The sequence below is a fragment of the Mustela nigripes genome, chromosome 6 (assembly GCF_022355385.1).
Source record: "Mustela nigripes isolate SB6536 chromosome 6, MUSNIG.SB6536, whole genome shotgun sequence".
NCBI classification, from domain to species: Eukaryota; Metazoa; Chordata; class Mammalia; order Carnivora; family Mustelidae; genus Mustela; species Mustela nigripes.
Window position 1 is genome coordinate 87,113,426 of NC_081562.1, and position 21,441 is coordinate 87,134,866.

Consider the following 21,441-nt stretch of genomic DNA (forward strand, 5'->3'; position numbering starts at 1 on the left):
AAATACTGTCTATCCACAGTGATGACTGCCAAGACATAGCATTCTGGTGAACATACCTTCTGTTATCCACACGTATATTTTAATCGACATCTTTATTTGGGTATCAAATAGGCATCTCACCCTTAATGTATCTGTTTTCCTAATAGTTCCTGCTAAATACATTCCTCTTACCAGGCTTACTATCCCTATAGTAGCTCAGGCCAAAAATCTTGGAGTCATCCTTGGTTCCTTTTTTTTTTTTTTTTTTCAATTCACTGAATGGATTCATTTAATCCATTGGCAAGTCCCCCCTTCAGAATGTATGTGGGCTCCTACTCCCTCTTACCGCCCCACTGCTGCCATGTTGCCCAAGCCCATCACTTCTCACAGGGTCCATTGGTGTGTCCTCCAGCCAGTATCCCTTTTCCCCTTCAGTCTTTTCTTAACAGTGCAGAGTGATCCATTAACAACATCTTCCGTCATGTCATTTCTAGGCTCTTATGGTTTCCCATCCCACTCAAAGTAAGTGGCATCCAGGACCCTCCACAGCCTGCTCTCCCATGTTCACTAACCTTATTTCCCTCTATCTATCCTAACAGGCTCCAGTCACCCTGACCTCCTGGTTGTCTGTCAAATGGGCAGGAAAACTCCTGCCTCGGACACTTTCCCACTTGCTCTTTTCTCTGCCAGAAACTTGTTTTCCTCAAATAGCTGCATGACCAGGTCCCTCAATTCTTCCAGGTCTTCGCTTATAGGTCATCCCCTATTTAAACCTCCCTGCCCCATGTCCTCCCTCTCCCTTCTCACCTAGTAGTTGTCACCATTAGTGGTCCTCTCCTGCATGGATTTGCTTGCTTGCCAGGCTGGGATATGAGCTCCAGGGTGCAGACACTTTGTGTCTTTTGTTCTCTGTGCCCCCAGTGCTTGGTAGAGCAGGACATGTGGAGGGAATGCTAGCTTGTTCTGTAGAATGCATGGATACACATCATAGATGCAAAGCAGGAGAAAAGGGGGGAGAAAGGAGCAGGAAGTGAAAAGAAGAGGAATTCGAGCATTTGCTTTTGGAGATAGGTCACGAAGAGGAGACTCCAGGCTCCAAAATGGACAGGCATGGCCTCGAAGATGCTAGTGCTCACCAGGAAGTCAGCACAGTTTGCCCTTCAAGACTGGCCTCTTCTGCAGTGAGTCTGGCTGTTTGGAAAAAAGGGCCAGGCAAGGGGATCCAGGAGACTGGGAAGGTGACTGGCAGATCCTTGGGGAGATGAAAGGGGAAGGAGAGGCATCCAGAACACCGAGGGTGCCAGGCCAACGACAGAGACTTGACATTGCCCTTGAGTCAGATGGACCTGGGTTCAGTCCCAGTTTTGCCATCTGCTAGCAGAGTGACCTTGGACGGTGGTGCACCGGGGGGAGGGTGGGGACAGGGCTCTGTTCCGGGTGCTTGTCTGCCGAGAACTTAAAATGATAATACGACTGACTGAAAGTCAGTCTGCTTTTTATTATCACTGTGCACCGGCCATTCTGAACAGTGGGAGGTAGCAAGCATGCCCCCTCCATGGGTACCGGTGACCTGGGGACGTCCTTAACCTGTCTAAGCCTCAGTTTCCATATCAGTAAGATGGACTGACACCGGCTTCTCCTTCACAGTATCATAGGGATAAGTGTGAAAGTGTCTGGGGTGCAGCTGTGGTAGATGTTGCGGCTACGGCCATCCATTCCCCCCCACCCTCCCGCCCCTCCCTTCTCTTTTGCACAAGCCTCCCTTCCCTTCTAGGTGGGCGGCTGGGTTCCTGTTCAGCACCTGCCTCCTCCCACGCCCCAGTGGTGCTTTCATCAGCAACCAGCGGCTCTGGGGCTGTCCCAAGTCCCTGCTTCCCTGGGGCCTGACTGACCAGGTGGGGCAGTCGGGACCAGTCAAGCATAACTCCCGTTCTGGGATGAACTCTTACCATCAGCAGTTTCTAGTTCTGAGGCATCATTTCGCCAGACGATGCATATCACAAGTCTCAGCCATCCCCCCCCCCCCCCCCCGGGCTGGCCTAGGGGGAGAGGGGAGGGGTTGCCTGGAAACTCTGGGCTGACTGGAGTTTCTTCTTCCTGTTGTGGGTCAGGCTGGATGGAATCTGGACATCTGGGCATCTGGGGACTGGGCTCCCCGAGATGCTGTCTGTGCGGTGTGGGGTGAGGGGCGGAACTGCTGACGTGGAAGGGTAGGAAGAGGCCAGGTCCTGGGTGGCTAAGCAGGGTCTGGGAACTTTGGGCGCACAGGACTGTGTGTGTACGTGCGCGCGTGTGTGCGTGGGAGGGGAGGAGGGAGATGGGGGAATCCCAGGTGCTGCGAGACTTTGCTAAAAGCCGCCGTCTTCAGAGTGTTTCCGTTTTGCCTGGAGACAAGTCTGTGCTGGAAGGAGACACTCACTGGGAGGTGTTCATGCTGAGACCTGCCGCTGTGAGACGGGAAGCTCAGGAGTCCCCCAGCAGAAGGAGGGGGGGAGTCTAAGCCCACTCCTGCCTAGGGCCTCCACCTCTCTGCCCTCTCAGACGAATGACACTTAGATGGAAGCTAAACACCTCCCCAGGAGAAATAGAGCATCCCCTCTTGTTCAGGGATCCCCACTCTTCCAGGCAGGATGAGTGTTTTTTCAGGTGTAACTCAGTTTTCTCTCCTGGCCCACGCAGCTGTCACCTGTCCAGAGTGAAAATGATGGTCCTCCAAGGTGCACAGGTCAGGTTGCTTCCACACCCTTGACGGGTGCTGCTGTGTGCCTGGCATTGCATTTAGTTGTTGGCGTGGCCTGGGCCCAGCTATCCCCCTTCCATCAGACATGGTGATCCTGTTTCCCCTCCTCTGGTCACAGTGCCTCTTCTGAAGCCATTGCCCCCAGCGCAAGCCCTGGCTGGAGAGTGGCAGTGGTGGGTGCACCTGGGGCCACGGAGGGGACTGGGATGAGGAAGAGGTTATGGCAAGACAAGGGCCTCTGAGTGGTGGAGGCAGAGGGCCCCTGAGGGAGGGGCCAGTGGGGCCAAGAAGGGCCTTATGGGGAGAAGAGAGGCCCCAGGTAAGAAGAAGGACAAGGAAATGGAAGATATTCTGGAAAGACAGATGCAGAAACGAGGAGCTCCCTTCTGGGTGCTTCCATCCTCCCCAGGCCTCTTGGGGGTGTGCCCCTCTTGTCCCAACAGGGGTGTCGTGGAGGGGGCCAGGATTTGGACTCCTGAGGCCCAGTGGCATGCAGGTGAAGCTCTGACTTCCTTCCTGGGGGCCAAGACGGTCCTCTCTGGATCCTACCTAGCACCCTGCACCCCGCATGGGGCTGGGCCCCATGGCAGCTCCAAGAGGTTTGCCTTGGTGGATGGAATGTGCCACCAGGCCACCACTAGGAGGCACTTTTGTCCCATCTGCCTAGAGTCAGCTTCTAGTGAGGAGGAAGGAAGAATGGGGCGCTGTTGCTCAGCACTGAAGGGGACCCCCCAATGTTGGATGTTGCCCAGGCCTCCAAGCTCACATCGAGGACAAAGCTTGGGTCCCTCCACTACTGGGGGCAAGTTTTGCTTAGTGAAATGTTTCCGACAGCCTTCTCTGCTCACCAAGCCCGAGCCCACCTCCCAGTGAGGGTCGCAAATCTCCCCTCCCTTTCCTTATTTAATCCAGTGGCCTATTTCCTGGGCCTCAGGTAGCCCTCTGTGGGCTAGAGGTGGGCGGTCTCTTAGAATCTCTGTTTCTGCTGACTCCAGGCCAGAACATTCTTGTCAGTTTCAGAGCTTTGCATATTCATCAGCAAGGAGCTTAGCTGGCTCTAGGACCAGGTCCAGAGTGACAGGGCTGTGGTGGGAACTGAGGCTGGGAGGCCCTGCTCTCCTGCCCCCTCCCTCCTTCTGTGTGGTTGTGCAGGCCTGGACTCCAGACTTTCATGGGCGGGGCCACAGTGCAGTCTTGCTCACGGTAGCTGTTTCCTCAGCCTAGAACCCCCAGCAGGCTTTGTTCCCCTGAGTCCTGCTGCCCTTCACCGTCCAGTAGGCCTGCCTCTCCTCCTGGGGACCTTCCCGAAGCCCGGGACTAGGTGGGACCCTCAGTTACATTGGATTCACAGCAATCCTCCCGTCAGTCATTCCCCGTTGTAGGTCTGTAAGCCTTGCGAGGTATGGATTGGGGCCAGGGCCCCATTTAACAAACAAGCAAACAGCTTGGTTGAGATAGAATTTACATGCTATGTAATTTGGTCATTATTTTTTATTTTTATTCTTAAAAAGTTTTACTTCTTTATTTTAGAAAGAGAGCAAGTGTGCCAGCGTGGGGTGGGGTGGGGGAGAAACAGAAGGGGAAATAATCTCAAGCAGATTCCCCGCTGAGGACAGAACCGGCCTCTGGGCTCCACCCATGACCCTGAGATCATGGCCTGAGCTGCAACCAAGAGTCAGATGCTTAACCAACTGAGCCACTCAGGCACCCATATAATTTGCTCATTTAAAATGTACAGTTCGGGGGCTCCTGGGTGGCTCAGTTGGTTAACCAACTGCCTTTAGCTCAGGTCATGATCCTGTAGTTCCAGGATCGAGTCCCACATCAGGTTTCCTGCTCAGCAGGGAGTCTGCTTCTCCCTCTGACCCCCTCCATGCCCTCTCTCTCTCCTCCATTCTCTCTCAAATAAATAAATAAAATCTTTTTAAAAAAGTAAAATAAAATGTACAGTTTGGTGGTTCTTGTATATGCTTGGACATAGGCAACCATCACCATCGTTAAGTTTAGAATATTTTTACCACTTCAAATGGAAACTTTTACTGCCCCCCCCAATTCCGTCATCTCCCTCCAGCGCTAAGTAACCACTAATTTGCTTTCTGCCTTTAGGGATTTCCCTATTCCGGAATTTCATAGGAATGGAATCATAGAATATGTGACCTTTGTGTCTGGCTTCTCTTACTTATCACAGTGTTCTGAAGGATCACCCATGTGATACCATTGTGAGTCCGTCATTCCTTTTCATGACGGAGTAGTAGTCGATCTTGGGGCTCTGTGATATCTTGATTCTTGGGGCTCTGTGAAATCTTGGTTATTCACTCATCCATTGAGGGACATTGGGGTGGTTTCCACCTTCTGGCTGTTGTGTATGATGCTGCTTTGAGCATTCACATACAGGTTTTTGTGTGGACTCATGTTTTCATTTCTCCTGGCTGTATACCTAGCAGTGGAACGTCTGGGTCCTATGGCAGCTCTCTGTTTAACGTTTTGAGGAACTGTCAGAATGTTTTTCAAAGTGGCTGCAACGCTTCACACTCCTTACCGTGGGCTCTAGGTCCTGTGTCTGAGTAACTCTGCCTTGACTGGTGCTGTCTTGTTCGTCACTGTCCCTCGCCTCTGGGTGGCCGGACCCATGCCAGGTGCTTGATAAATACATAGTGAATGAAAGAAAAGGTGAATGAATGGCTCCCTTTCAGTTTATACTGCCCTCGACTTCCGCCCAGATGCTATCCTTACAACCTTCTCAGTGAACCTTGCTCTGACCCTCTTTCCGGGCATAATCATTAGTTGCCTTTTCTGGTTGCTCCCATATTCTCTGCCTCTCATTATCTATGACTCCTCTGGGAGGCCAAAAGTCCCTCTGGGGTTAAAAGAGGGTATTAGTCACCTCTGTATCACCAGGTTCTAATGCAGGGGTTGGCACAGAATAAATGCTCTGCATGGAACTGTGGGGAGAGGGAAGTTGTACCCCAACACACAGGAGCCACAAGGGGAGGGTTGTCATGGGGGAAGTGTTCTAGGGGATCAGTGAGGCAACAGGAAGGGTTTGGGGCAGAGCTGCTACTACCAAGGCTCATCTCCTGCCCTCGGGGTTCCCTAAGAGGGACAGGGGACTAGAAAGTTCTCCTTCCTGTCTGCACAGCTTTCCCCTGCACCTGACCTGTCCTGAGACTGGTCCAGGATGGGGAGGCAGAACATGGGGCTTGGAGGCTGCTAAGTACTGACATGATCGGGGCCCCACGGGATTTCTCTGGGACACGTGCAAGGGGCCATGTGGTGAGGAGACCCATGTGTATAAGGCCATGGTCTTTAACATGGCAAGTGACTTGCCATCTACCGGGGTGTGGTATGCAGGTTTTAAATGCCACTTGTATGGATCCACATTTATTCCGCAGGCTGTTTGCAAATCATTCATATGTAGCTTTTCCATGTAGATCATAACCTTCATTTCCACTCCCCAGCCCGCCCGGCTTTCAGCTCCCAAAGGCTGCTCATTGGTTCCCCTCCAGCCTTCTTGTACCCTATGGAGCCGAGTAAATAATCTTGACTCCTGCAGCGTGTGTACGGTCAGTTTATTGGGAACAGACAAGACCAGAGGCTTATGGCAGAGATGGTGGTTCCCTGGGTGGGGTGGGGGTGGGGGTTTCTGCAGGAGGTTGCATGAGGGGCCTCTGGGGAGATTGGGTCAGCACCACACATCCTTTCCTGCAACCCCTGAGCCAAAGCCTCCCAGTTTGGGGGCAGCCCCCCATCACTGTAGCTGGGAAAACGTTCATATCAGATCCAAAGCAAGAGGACCTAAAAGGAAGGGGAGCAGGACCAGAGCGAGGAGGGGGTGGGGAGGGCTATGTACAGAGGGTGGGGGAGGAGCTTGGTTCCATTGAGCAGGTGATGTCAGCTTGTGACTGTCTCTCCATCCAGGAAGTATTCCAAGTCCCTTTGCCTTTGTTTTGGCATTTCCCCGTCAGTGGGGCTCAGGAATAAAGATGTATTTTCATAGTGTGAGCTCAGCACTCGAGCTGGTGAATTACTTCCCAAAGACCACCTCTTGATTCTGCGTGCCAATCAAGAGGACCTTTAACAGATCTCGAGTGATTCTGAAATGCTGGCCCTTGGAAATTCCAAAAATTCTTTGGAAATCAGAATAGTATTTTGGGGTACCTCTTTTTGATCATTGCAATAGTGCATGTGTTAGCCAGATGTTAAAGGAAGTTCCTTTTTTTTAGGTGCTTTGAGAGCCAGACGTAAGGGAGGTGGGGAACTTCAGGGGTTGGGAGTGGGATCCTGGCTTTGTGGGAAAACTTTCAGGGGATAGAGCTTTGATGTGTTCCCCACCGAGGGCCTAGCTTGGGATCTGCACATGGCTAAGTGAAAGGTGACCCTTGGAGAGACCTGAGCGGCGCCTCTCAGTGAAAAATCTGAGGGAAAACTTTGGTCAATACAGGAAAGTGGGGTTTGGGAATATCCATGTCTTCAGCCCTAGTTGGGGGACAACATCTAGGCTGGGGGTGGAGGGGTGCGGGCACCCTGTCCCTGGGCCTCCCACCTCGGGGACCGGACTGTGCTAACACTTGTGGGAGGAGCTGCTCCCGGCCCCTAGCTTCATGCAGGAACTCCGCGTGTTCACACAGCTCAGCAGCCCCTGGGGCTCGCAGGGGACGTAGACCTCACCAGTGCCCATGACGCTGCAGGCCCCGCTGGTCTTGAGGACACTGGTACCCTCCGGGCAGTACTCAGTCCTCAGCACGGGGGTGCTGACCACACAGGGCTCGTAGAGGACTGCGCCTTTGGAGCTGCTCACGGCTGTGGGAACAGGGAGTGAGGCTCAGGGTCCCTTACTGTGTGGCTAGAAGGGCATGGCCCTCAAACCTCTCAGCCAGACCGTGTCCCCACCTGCTGCCACTCACTGACAAGCACACCCCCATTCCAGCCACCCGCTTCCCACACTAGCCACAAAAAGTGCTTAGAAGCTCTCCTCTTTCCCCACAGCCTTGGTTTCTGCTTCATGCCCTCAGTTTCTACTTGTCTGAACCTGCTTTGAAACTGCTTTCTCCAGAAAGGCAGCCTCTTGTCATGAGGGCTCCCCGCAGCTTCTGGGGCCCCACAGCCCTGAGGCCCTGTTGCTTCTCTGCTCCTCACATAATTCTGACTTCCCCTCCATCTGACCGGGAGCTCCTGGCAGACAAAACTCCTCCTTGGGGTGGGGAAAACATGCCGAAGTCTGGGCCAGGGTGCTGTGATCTTGTCCTTGTCGGGTGGATCAGCCCCCATGACCCCAGAGCCCCAGGGGAGTACACAACTACTCACAGATATTCACGGGTCCGATGCCTTCGCACAACCTGGAGGAAGAGGAAAGAAGACACAGGGTAACTGCATCAGAGAGCACAAGCCCGATAAACGCGGGGCACCCCTCCTCCTGCCTAGGCCACCCCCTCCCCCCCGCCGCTGTGTTCAGGAGGAGGGCCTGAGGATTCTAGGATGTTTGGGACTTTCCTTGACTGTGGGATGGGCCATCTCAGCGCAGCCTCAGCAGTGGCCAGAGGTGACCAGAGGCACGTGAACTTAGCCTTGGAGTACCGATGGCCCTGACCCACCTGTGCTCCTCGCCCTCCAGCAGCCGCCTGTAGGTGGCGATCTCGATGTCCAGGCCCAGCTTGGAGTTCATCACCTCCTGGTACTCCTTGAGCAGGCAGGCCATGTCCTGCTTGGCCTTCTGCAGGGCCTCCTCCAGCCCTACCAGTTTGCACTTGGCGTCACTGAGGGCCGCCTCACCCTGCTGCTCCGCCTGGGTCACCGCAGCCTCCAGCTTGCAGCGCTGGGGGAGAGGGCACAGCAAGGAGTTACTGGAGTCCCCAGGAGCCCCAGGCTGACTCTCAGAAAAGCAGGGAGAACATGGTCATTGTGAGATGATAAAAAATACATATATGGATCTCTTCTCCCAGTTCCTGGCACAGAACTCCCAAATCCTTGTAATTTCACAAGTGATAAAGAGCATTAGGAGCATCCTTTGGTTTCATATTTGGTCTTTGACCCTGGGTTCTGACACAGAGTTCTCTGATCCCTTGGGACTCCTGGATGGTAGCAGTGTCTTTTGTTCTAATGAGGTGACTCTGGCTGAGTCTCCAATGGCTTCATCCAGAAGGACCAAGTCATGACTAGAAGCTTGGGGTTTTCAGCCCCACCCCCTATTCCCGGAGAGGGGAGGGGCTGGAAATGGACTTAATCATTGATCATGCCCAGGAGAGGAGGTCTCTGTAAAATCCCAAAGTCTGGGGTTTGCATTACTTTCAGGTTGGTGAGCACGCAGAGGTGGTGGGACACTCACATACCCAGAGGGTGGCATAGAAGCTCCATCTCCTTCCTGCCTACCCTGCCCTGTGCATCTCTTCCAACAGGGTGTTCATCTGTGTTCTTTATCATTGCCTTTTATAACAAACTGCTAAACAGTAAGTAAGCTGTTTCCTGAGTTCCGTGAGCCATTCTAGTAAATTAATCGAACCTGAAAAGGGGATCATGGGAACCTCCGATGTACAGCTGAGGGGTTACAACCTGGACTTGTGGTTGGCATGTGAAGTAGGGGCAGTGAGGTGGGACCCTTACTCTGTGTGATCTGACTCTCTCTCCAGGTAGATAGTGTCTGAGTTGAGCTGAACTGTAGGACACCAGCTGGAGTGGTATAATTGCCTGGGTGGGCAGCTTTGTGAGTGTGGGAGGAAGGTGACACTCATGGGAACACATAGGAGGAGGGAGATTTCCTTCACAGTCATGGGGCCATGCCAGATTCAAAGCTGCTGAACCTTTCAGCCTAGGGTTATGACATCTGGTTCTTCCAGAGATGTTGGACCAACTTCTGTCTATAACAGCTCAAGGAGGTTTGAGCGATTTCTTTGGGGTTAATAGATTGGAAGCGTCTGACTGGTCTTCATCAGCCTGGGAGAACAGAATGGGTCTGCATGTATGGACTCCTGGGAGTTGTCTGGAATTTGAGGATTACAGGACTGGAGTCTTTGGGTCCAAAGGAACCATGTCAACCATGTCAACCATCGTTTCTGTGCCCCCATTGGGCGGGTGCCCTTGCTATTTCATCTGTGACCAAAGGTGACCTAGTGTCTGATGGGACCTCGCTCTTTCCTTAGGCTGCTCCCGCTATCGGTCAGCTTTTTTAAATAAAGGGTTTGTGCAAGGGGCACAAATTCATTCCCACTTCCAAGTGCTCCCAGGGAGAATGGACCCACCCGCTCAGGACCACTGGTGGGGGAGCCTGTGATGGGGCCTCAGGACCATGGCTTTCTGGCCTCACCTGGGCTTTCACGTTCTCAATTTCTTGCTGAAGCCGCTGGATCAGCTTGTTCATTTCCAGGATCTCATTCTTGCGGTTGCGGAGATTGTCACAGTGGTTCCCAGCTGTCAGTCGCAGCTCCTCATACTGCCAGGACCGGGACAGGCAGGTCAAAGCCCTGGGTGCAGGCATCTGCACCACGGCACCTCACTGCCCCTGTTCTCACCATCCAGAGTCTCTCCTCCAGTGGTTTCCTAGCTCAGGGCTCTCTGGGTTCTCATGTTTGTTCTGCTCTCCATCCCCTTGCCATTTCCTGTCAATTTTGGGGTTTTTTTCTGGGCTGCTTCTTATTTCCTTCCCCAACCCTGAACCTTCACGCTTATTAAATGCTCCTCTAAACTCTCCTTTTCTCTGTTTAGCTGTCCTGTGGCTCATCTTTTTCTCCCAAGCCCAGAGTCCCAGGGTCTCTGGAGGGCTCCTTCCCCTTTAGAGTTCCCTCCAGATCTTAGAAGGGGTTTCTGTGCTCAGTCTGGGATGCCGGACAGATCTGGGAGTGAGGACAGACCATGTCTACCTCACTAGGGTGAGTACCTTCGTACATTCTTTTTCAAAACAATAAAAAACAATATGCAATGCTGCTTCCTACTTTGACTTAACATTTTTAAAAAACCTTTGCTACCTTTGCAGCTCCAAATTCAATTTCTGAATAACATTTTATCAATTTACATCTATAGATTAAAACAAGTAGCCAACTTTAGATTTTCCACGTAGAGAAGGCAAAACAAGTGATAAGAAAGTCACTCTCTTTGGCTCTTTTGTTGTTTGGCTTTTGTGACAAAGCCTGCAGTTGCCTTAGCAATACGCACTCTCCGTCTTCCAACAGAACTCTGCTTTTATTTGAGGTGGCAGTGAGCCCAGATAAGAGAATATTTATTGGCCTTTTCATTAATGAGATCTATGGGTAACACTTCCAGGAAAGCTGTTTAAAGTGGGGGATGACCCAGTTGGCATGTTTCTTTTGCCCTGTGTTCTTCCTGCCTGGAAGAACATGTGAGATCAGTGATAAGGCAACCTTCTTGGGACATGAGGCAACCGTGAAGATTACTGCAATTTTAAGGATAGCAGAACAGAAAGCGAGAAGAAGATTGTGTCCCTGATGGGAACATAGAACCCCTGTGTCATCTGTGGGCAGTCTGTTTCTGTAACCTCTTTGAGGACTGGGATGGTGTGACTCTTAGTACCCTCACGGTGCCACACATTTCAATAAGACCGTCCTTCCCTGGCCACCCTATTCAAAACCTCATTCCCACAACACTCCCTGCACTTCATGCTGATTGATTTTCTTCAAAGCACACATCACCATCTAGCGTACTCCAAGCTTACTGATTCAATACCTTGCATATTGTCCACCCCTCCCCCACCCTGCCTCAAGAATGAAAGTGACTGGAAGGCGGGGTTTGCTGTCTATTCTGTCTCCTGCTGGAATCCAGCAATTAGAACAATGTTTGGAGTGTGATGGATGCTCAATAAACAGTTGTTGGATGAATAAATGACTGAGCGAATGAATGCATGGTGCCTTTCGCAGACAGGACCGGTGAGATAGAGATGATAATATTTGCAAAATCAAATCGCCCTTGTGGGTATCCATCTCTGTCCCAGCAAGCCCCTAATTGCCTAAGTCTGGGGCTGCCTTAATGACTGCTCCTGCCCTGCCATTAGTGCCCACTGCACCATTAGCCTCCCTCACGCCTTGAAGCCCAGGGCCCTCTTTGCAGTCATTGGCAATTAGTGCTTCTCGAGTGCAGCCTAAAGGAATACTTCCAGTGTCTGAGCGTGGGTAAAGGTGGGAAGCCCCAGCACCCTGATGACAGGCTTGGGCTGTCCATGGGGTCCCCTCCCACATACTCTGCAGGGACCTGGCAGAAACAACAGGACCCCGGGGTTGATGAGGTTCCCTGTGATTGTGGTGTGACACAGCCCTCGTCATCTCACTCAGTTCCTAGGGGAGGCGGGTCTGGGGTCCCAGCCAGGCCCTGCCCAGGTCCTCACCCGGCTCTGGTACCAGGCCTCGGCTTCAGCTTTGCTGCGGCTGGCGATGTCGTCATACTGGGCCTTGATCTCAGCAATGATGCCATCCACATCCAGCTCCCGGCTGTTGTCCATCTTCACAATGACGGAGGTCTCAGAGATCTGAGACTGGAGCAGGCAGATCTCCTGGGTGGGGGGCACGTGGGAATGCGTGAGCATTTTGAGGACAAAAGTGGAGGAGCGGAGGACGGAAACAGCTCTGACTTTCCCATAGCAGATTTGCACAGGAATTTGCATAGCTGTCCTGATTCTTCCATCACCAACCTGTTCTTCATCCCCCCACTAGTTACATAGATTCAAGAGCCAAGGTCTGGGCCCTCTGACTTCTGGGAGTCTCACTGCCTGAGAATTTCTTCCCATGCTCACTTTTGAGTCAGCTTGCCCTGGACCATACCCGCTAGTGGAAGCCTTCCCACTCCATCGTGCCCACGGAACTGGCCCCTGACCGAGAATCTGTGGGCAGTGGAGCTGTAGGTACCTCCTCATACAGGCCTTTCAGGAAGTCAATCTCCTGGACCAGAGCCTCCGCGTTGGTCTCCAGGTCAGCCTTCATCAGGAAGGCTGTGTCCACATCCTGCGGCCAGAGCAGGGACAACCATAATCTGGGGCCCAGGGAACAGGTGAGGCCACCCTCTCCTCCCATTGGGTCACCTCCCAGGCAACCTGGTGGCAGCTGAGGGACCCAGGTGTAGGCGCACATGGAAGGGAAAAGGTGACAAAGCCAAGGATGGAGGGGAGGGGCCCCAACCCCAGGACCGCATGCCTGGGCCTGGCACCCTGATGGGGAAGGATCTGTTGGAGTGGGTTTTGAAGGATCCTTGAGTGTAGGTTCTTAGAGCCTGCTGTGTTGTGCACGGGCCATAGATTACCTTGGTGTTTATCTGAGAAACCATCGCTATTGTTTTCCTCAGAGTCAGAGTTTTTGTTTGGTTTTCAGTTTGGCATTAGCTCTACCTCCAACTTCTCGGGCAGGTGTAGACACAACCCTAACCGGGTCAGGCCCCCATGCGTTGGGAGGCGGAGGCCAGGTCAATCACTGCCCTTCTGCAAGAAGTGGGGGAAGGCTGGCTTTCCTCTTTCCCAGGGTCGGTGAGGTTGGCCCTGGGATCCGACCGGAGAGAGGCCCTGTCGGGGGTGGGTGGGCTGCAGACACGTTGGGACCCGGCCAGTGGCTGAGTGTGGTGAGGCCACCTGGGCCAACTCGGGGGGCCTTCTCTCTCCCTGTGCCGCCCTCCCTCACCTTCTTCAAGGCAACAAACTCATTCTCAGCACAGGGCCGCAGGGAGAGCTCCTCTTCATACCTAGTAGATGGGCAGGAAGAAATATTTTAGTCTGGCCTAGGGGTTCAGAAGTGTCCCAAGGGAGGGAGCCTGGGGAACAAACCTGCCTTTCAGTGACTTAATGCCCTAAGGAGTCACCAGGCCCACTCCTCCTCCTCATTGGACACCTGTAGCTCCTCTGACCCATCAGGACAGACGATTGTCATTCTAGCCTCTCATTAGCCACTGTACGTGTTGACCTCCCTCCCCACCCCAGCTAGCCCATTCCTGTGATTATCATCTTCTGGGAAGTCCTTCTCCAGGCCACCTCCTTTCCTTGTTGCTGCTAAGGAAGCCCACGTCATGCAGTTGTTTCCTCTGGGAAGGTGGTAAAGAGTTGGCTGCCTTCTCTGAGTTGTTCTCAGTTTTGGCTGCAGACACTGGAACCTCAGCCTGCCCCTTGCCCTCCCCGCCAGGAGAGGTCCAAGCCTGGCCTCTATTTGCCGAGGTAGCAATTACCCACTTCACCAGAGCCGTAAAGACAGCCTGGCCACCTCCAGGCTTCGAGGGAATTTCCCGCCCACTCCCTGTCCCTCTGGGCAATGGAATCAGGGCCAGGGGGTTCAGTCTGACAGGGATGACTCAGTCTGATGAGTGCTATTGATCCATTAATAGCCTCGCTGCGCTTCCTGACGCCCATCCTTCCTTATTCCAGTAGACCTCGGCCTTAGCATGGGCCCTGGGAGCTGGAGACTTCTGCCTGGGTGGAAATCCCAGCTTGGGCAGGTGCTAGTCTTGTGACTTTGGGGAAGGGTCCAGGGTGGGGGACTTTTCTGTGTCTCAGCTTCATTGTGTACAGAATGAGAATGACACCAGTCCAGCCTCATGTAGCTGCAGTGAGCTAACACATGCCACAGGTAGCGTCTGCCAAGCACTGGGCCATGCCAGGGGCACAGGCTTCATAAGTATCGGCTGCTACTATCAAAACAGCATTTAGTCTCATCCTTCTACCCCCACTTGCCCAATCCAAAGTCCTCATCATGAGCTGCAAACCATGTGTCCTGCCCACCTTGTATGTTACCCGCCAAGAAAGGCATTGCTCTGGTCGAGAGGGCTGGCCTCACCCCATCTCACCTGTTGTGGTCTGCTGCAGTGGTCCTCTCTCACTTGGCATACTCTGGCCCTTCCTGTCCCCTGCTTCCATCCCTTCCCTTTTCCTGGAATCTACTCCAGACTCCCCTTTTGTAAGGCCCAACTAGAATGAAACTTTATCATGGCCCTGAGCAAATGGCACCTCCTCCAGGAAGCTTTCCTGGACCCTGTCTGTGCCCTCACTGTCCTGGCATTCCTTTCTGCTTCTGCCCTGTACCCCATCATAGCTGTTGGCTGGTGTGCGTGGAGGTCTGTGCAGGACCAGGGTATTTGGAGGGTGGGAGCCACCTTGGCACAGCGACTGGTATCAGGAAGGCATAGGACTGACCCATGCAGCGTGAGTGACCACCATGTGACTCTATTCCACTGAGGCATATCCCTTAGAGACCATGGCTCTGAGCCTACTTGTACTGCTGCTTGGCAGTGGAAATGTATCTCTCTCAACCCTCACTCACCAATATGTGCTCCCATGGGGCCCTGGACCAGAGACACCCACCTAGGACCTGTGAGGCAATGTGTCCTGGCCTCAAGCCTCTTATAGGCTCTAGACCTAGTACCCAGCAAGCTCCTCGTTAACATCTGTTTTGGCTCCCTTCTTCTGGGAGGCAGGCTGGGAGCTTCCCTTGGAGAGGGCAAGTCTAGCAGGCTACCTGACCTTAGCCACAAGCACTGGGGACGTAGAGCCCTGCTCGTGGGGAGGGGAAAGGCTTCCAGCTGTGGACTCTGAGGTTGAGGTCCAGGAGCTGAGCATCGGGGAGTGAGAGAAAAACACGGGCCAGGTTAGCTTGGATGTGGTCCCAGGAGGTACCGAGAGGGGCGAATCAGGAGGAAGGGACAGTGGGAGGAAAAGCATGGAGGGAAGAAGGTTTAGATGCCTGTTTGGGGAATAAGATATGGTTCTGGATCTGAACGGGGATTGCTAGAAGCTATGGCAGATCAGGTGGCCAAGCAGAGCCCTGGAGGGCGGGGAATGGCAGGAGAAAGAGCTAGTATTGCAGGGACATGGACAGGGCCTTATTGAGGGAGGGTGGCAGGAAGGGAGGTGAAGACCAATACACGGTTTCAGAGCTTCTGCCGTGTGTCCAACGGGCAGTGTCCTAGCTGCTCTCTTGTGTTACCCCACCACACTGTTGCTGCTACCTGATTGACGAAGCTGGAGACCTCCCACTGTAGAAATAGGGAAACTGAGGCTAAGGTTGTTGATGGAACTTGCTCCAGGCTCCCTGGTGAGCTGAAAGTAGGCCACACTCACTTTTTCTTGTAGCTTTCCAGCACGTCCTGGAGGCTGCAGAGCTCGGACTCCAGCCTGGCCCGGTCCCCTGCCACGCAGTCCAGCTGCCGCCGAAGGGCAGAGATGTAGGCCTGGAAGATGGGCTCGATGTTGCTCTGACAGCACCTTTGCTGCTGCATGAAGTTCCACTTGGTCTCCAGCAGCTTGTTCTTCTGCTCCAGGAACCGCACCTGCCATCCAGATCAGGGAGTCACTGAGAGCAGGGAGCCCAGGGACCGTAACACGTGATGGGCTGGGTGGCCAATGGAATCAGCGTGTGCTCTTAATCCCAACACATTGCTGCCAATGTGCTGAAGTTTTCAGATAAGACTCCCTGCGTAGACTGGCCTGGGAGGATTTGTTTCCATGAATCCCCTGCCTGGGGGAGCTTTTATAAGACCCCCACTTACTCCCCTAGGGGTCGCACATTGTCATGGGAGGAGTAGTGTCCCGAGAGGTCTGGGACAGGTCCCCCTCCCAGCTCTGCCTGTCGGCCTCCCACGAGCCCTGCAACCTTGGCCAACACATCCTGTCCCTTTAAGCCTCACTCGGCTTCCTAAGGTTAGGTATTGTGCATGGGAAGCTCTTCAGGATTCTTCATATTAATGCAAGCGGGTGACGTGATGCCTGGGAGTTCAGGCTTTCTCTGGTCACAGCCCGGGGGTATTCAGGGGAGGTCAGATCAAAAGCATGGTCATGAGACTCTAAGCTCTCTCCCCTGACTCTGATGCACCCTGCGAGGCTGTGTCCAAAAAACATCCCCATCCTGGGAACATGGAGAGCTCCCCGCTGGCTTTTCCGTTTTGGTGACTTAGGACCGAGAAGAAGAGAAGCTCAGTGAGCGATCACGGCCACCCCTCTTAGCCATCGGCAGAGGGAACCAGCATCCCATCCTTGAAAGAAATCTGCAGAGGGAGAAACGTTGCCCTATTTCCGGTCAACGGCCGCATCACCAAGAGGCTCCCAGCCTCACGAATGTGGTGTGATGTTGCGGAAAGTCAGAGCCCAGAACTTAACGAGCTTTAAAAATAAAACTGGAAGTGGAACAGTTCCTATTTCCTGAAATGAGTTTCTTTTTGGAGCCCTTTTACGTATCTTACCTCTTTTGACTCCCCACCACCAAGGCCCCCTTTCCCACCAGGTGATAGCAAAAGCCCCAAGGCTGAGAAGTGAGATGTTTGCACAGGACCTCAGGGGAGCAGTCAGGACTGGAGCCAATACCAGGGCCCAGGCCTCCTGACTTCTGACTCAGGATTCTTTGCCCTATAGCCAGGGGTCAGCAAAAACACTGGCTCAGCCCCTGATCCCAAGAGCCTCCCTGGGGTGTGGAAACAGATGCAAAGGCAGCTGCTTGGGTTCATATCTGGCCTTTCGAAGGCTGCACACCACCCTTCCCTGTAGCCTTTCGGAGCTGTGGTTTTGGTGACAGCGACTGTGCTGACTGCTCTACCTTCTTCTTACGCCAGGCCTCCTCCGGGGGCAAATCTGGGGCTGCAGTGCTCATCCCTGCCTCCAGGCCCAAGGATCTCACCCCAGCTCAGACCCTCAGAAGGCGACTCTGTTGTCAAAGCCTCCTCTGCCTCATTGGTTTTTCTTTTCAGTATCTATCATTGCTTTGGAAGTTCCTGTTATAGTCTGACCTCACACAGCCCTGGTGATTTTCTCAGCTAATACTCAAGGGGAGATGACAAGAGAGTGAAAAAAGAATGAGCAGGAAGAAATGTCTAGCACTGAGCTGGATCTAAGCAGCTTTCTACAATTTGGGGGCGTCATCCACCACACCCTCTCAGCTGCCGGCCTCTCCTTGGCCCCGATGCAAAGTGCTCTCTGTGTTCCCCAGCCCCGAGCATGGCTCCTCCATGTTACCTTGTTGATGAAGGATGCAAAGCGGTTGTTCAGGCACTTAATTTGCTCCTTCTCGTCCCTCTTCACCTTTTGCACAGCCGGGTCGATCTCCAGCTCGAGCGGGACCAGCAGGCTCTCATTGATGGTGACGGGAGCGATGCAGGGCGAGGACACACAGGGGGCCCCCACTCGGTACCCAAAGCCGGGCAGGCCACACCTGGAGGCCACCCGGGGCCTCCCGAAGCCCACGTTGCACAGGCTCCGGGAGCTCAGGCAGCCCAGGGCACGGAGGGCCCCCCCACCCCCAGACCTGCACGGCCCCTTGCTCACGGCATAGTGGGTGACCATCCGGGGGAGGACAGCTGAGCAGGAGCTGAAGCTCCGGCCACCGCATCGGGAGCCCAGCTGGAAGGAGGGACACGACATGGTGGGAGAGACGCAGAGAGGCGGCTGACAGGGACAGCGGGAGGACCGAGTTATCAAGCCAGCCCAGCTTCTCCACCTTTTATCTTGTTGGGGATGGAGGGCCAGGCAGAGTCAAACCCCAAATCACCATTATATACAGGTTTATAAGCTTGGGCTATTGGCAGCTGCTAAGTACCAAGGTGGATAATTAGGGTAGCAAAGAGCAAAGGGTGGGAGCCAATGGGCAGTGCTGCTGTCCTCTTTCCTCGTTTATGGGGGCAATGAAAGCGGCCAGCCAGACAGACGTTTGGCATATTGGGTGGCTCAGCCTCAAGGAAAGCGAGATTTAGGACTTTATGCCATTTTGCAGTGGGGAGAGAGGTATGAATTACACACCCTGGTTGCCCAAGACTAGAGGCCAAATTAATTATGCTTGGGGATGTTCTTTTCCCCCAAAGCTGCTTTTCTGCAGATATGCCAGATCCAAGGGACCTCCGTAGGATCCTAGGTGTTTCTAGAAGCTCCCTGGGAGGGAGGAGTTTGAGGTGGGAAAAGCCCCCACAAGCAGGTTGGGACCTGCCCCTCCTCAGGCCAGGTGGGAGCTGGCTCTGGCTCAGTACCTCTGGGGCTCCTGAATGGACTCTTGTCTCTGGGGCCTGTTTAGCCCCAAAATGCTTGCAGAGGACTCAAGAGGAGGGGGAGGAAGAGATGTTGTCCCCAGGACCCCTTGGGCCCCCCAAAGATGCACTGATGTCAGCCATTAGGTTGACATTATTGTGTCACTAGCCTTTTGCCTTTTGTCCCCACCTAATCTCCATCCTCCCCGAGGTAGACAGAGCCTGCTCTAACCTGAGGACATTTCCAGGGACCGTTGCTGCCCTCAGGAATTGCTCAGATGGATGCGGGACACCAGCTTCCTCCCCAGCACCCAGGTCATAGCTCTTTGGAGATGCCTGAAGTGCCTCCGCCCCTAATTCTTTTCCCTCTCCCTTTCCATCAGTTTCCTCCATGAGACTTCTGCTGTCGCTGTCTTTCCCTGCCATACTGCTTTTTTCCAGGTCACAATTAAGCCAAAATAATAATAATAATAATATTTATTGGGCGTTTACTGAGTGCTGGGACCACCTCAAGCTCTACACCCACAATCTCATTTAATTGCCTGACGGCATCATGATGTAGTTTCTGTTTTATAGATGAGAACGTAAGGAGCAGAGTGATTAAGTAAGTAACCCAAACTACACAGCGCATTCGTGGTAGACTGGGGTTCGGTCCTATTCTTTCTGTTGGCACCATGCTCTGCTGCATTGGTGGAGAGAAGCCTGGTTGAGAATGTGAGTCTCCCGCCAATAGGCATTTATGTCTTCTCTGTTCCACCTGAAGATTAGGAGCCTGGAGCTCCATAGTTTTGGTCTAACTGTGCTATTTCACTGTCCCCTTCTTCCTAGACTTGACTTTGGGTCCTAAAATGCTGGGAAGGGAAATTGAGGTTTGGGGAGGTCAGGGGTGTCACAGAAGGCCAAGGGCAATGGTGGGGGGCAGAGGTGAGGTGTGATGGGTCTTGTTGCATGATGGCAGGAGAGGGGGATTCCCATTCTGCCCTGGGGTAAGTGTCACAGAAGTTGGCCCAGGAGATGGTGTGAGAGTGGATAGTGACACTAAGAAGCCAGACCGGAGAGCAGTCCCCCACCACTCCAAGGCCAGAGCGTGGTGCAGTGACATGTTGGGTCCCCGGGAGCCCGGGACCAGAGCTGGGGATCAGAGAGTAGGGGATTGTTGTCTGGATCTGTTGAGGGCAGAAGGCACCTTCTCCCAGAAAACACTGGTTCCAAGGCTGCCCTCTGAATGTGAGATAAGACACAGACTCTACCAACACCTAAAGAGCTCAGTGACACTTTATTGAAGCGGTTTCAGGAACTAGGCAGGCATGGGAAATAGGCAGTTTGGGAAGGTTTGAGATAATCAGAGCAGGGTGACTTTTTTTCCGACTTCATATCTCTCCTGGCTTCATGTCCAAAGCTGAAAGCCAGGCCCTGCTTGCCTTTGGAATTCATTTTGGTCTTGAATGCATGGCGGGTGTTTTGAGAGCTCCTAGATCCTCAAGTAGGGAAACCACTCTGTGAAGGCCGGTCTGAGAAAGATCTCTGGACCTATGCAGCTCCCCTCCTCCACTGCTCCTCTACCTCTGCTTCCTTCACAGGCCGGACCAGCATGCTCTGAGAGCGAGCAAGGTGTCAGAGGAAGTACTGTCTCTCTCCTGAGTGTGCCCTCTTAGGCCTTCCCTGTGGGGCATAAGGTTTGGTGGACTACCTTGAGAGTGCAGTTCTAGCCAGGCCTGCAGCACAGGCAAATCCACACCGTAGACATGTCAGAGATGGGGAGATGGAAAAAGAGAGGTCAGGGGAGAGGGAACAGGGGATATATTGCCAAATGGATGAGTGGGAGGGGAAGAAAAGAGAGAAATAAAGGAGCAGAGGGGAGGGATGAAGAGAGGAGACACACAGGGTTGTGGAGGAGGAGCAGAACAAGGAGGGAGGTGGAAAGAGCAAGGTAAGAAGGAAAGAGAACTTTCCAGAGAAGAGATATGGCTACCACAGAGCAAGGAGAAAGGAGCAAGGAGAAAGTCTCCTGAATCCTTCTGTGGGAGGATTCTCCCAGGGCCATTCTAACACAGGCTGACTGGGTTCCTTTTCCAGGTCATCTGCTGCCCGGCTACCTTCCCACACCCGGGTTAGCCTGCCTCCCTCCCACTCAGCAGTAGAGCGGTTCTGTGTGGGTCGCTAATTCTAATAGTGGCTTAAATGGGGCAGAATTGAAAGGAATTCGGCTATGAACTATCAAGGAGTGTAGCCCCGGGCCATGGAGAACTTTTGCCTTCTTGATAAAATCATTCTATTCTAGTATGAATAATCGAGTTGGTCATATTTCAAAGGGTGTTGATTCCTTATTGCAATATTCTGGTGGTGGGAGAGTGGTCAGGGGAAGTGGCTGGGAGTCCAACAAGGGACAATATGGGAGGAAGTGAGGACACGACATCCTGCTTGGATTGGCAGACTTCCCTGGTTGGAGGGGCTTGCAGGAAAGGATCTTGTTTGCGGCAAGAGAACACATGCGTGGGAACTCTAGTCTAGACTACATGCAACCTCTTTGGGGGCACCAAGGTCAATTTTAAGCTCCTTCCTCCCCCATAAAGGACTTTGGGCGGCATGGATCTGGCTCTGGTGGGGAGGATGACCCTACGGTGCTCCAGCTCTGGGAGCTGCTGATGGGCAAAGTCCTAGCCCAGGTCTTAGCACGGAGGAGTTGAGTGGGTGTTAGTTGAAGTGGATACCTGGGGCCCCTGGAGGGCCCTGGGATAAGGAGCAAGGTGGGGGGTTACCCCTGTGGGGATGCATCTGGAGGCAGAGGGATGGACAAGATCATCTTAGAA

The 21,441-nt window shown here is 53.4% G+C and overlaps 1 protein-coding gene across 1 annotated transcript; it reads right to left on the minus strand.

Moving 5' to 3' along the window:
* Positions 1-6,699: 6,699 nt before the first annotated feature.
* Positions 6,700-18,035, minus strand: KRT82 (keratin 82). The gene is made up of 9 exons (XM_059403180.1): positions 17,631-18,035; positions 15,747-15,955; positions 13,324-13,384; positions 12,562-12,657; positions 12,045-12,209; positions 10,017-10,142; positions 8,311-8,531; positions 8,024-8,055; positions 6,700-7,519 (listed from the first exon to the last, which is right to left on the minus strand). The coding sequence occupies exons 1-9, from the start codon at positions 18,033-18,035 to the stop codon at positions 7,281-7,283; spliced, it is 1,554 nt and encodes a 517-aa protein (XP_059259163.1). The 3' UTR covers positions 6,700-7,280.
* Between the last annotated feature and the right edge of the window lie 3,406 nt (positions 18,036-21,441).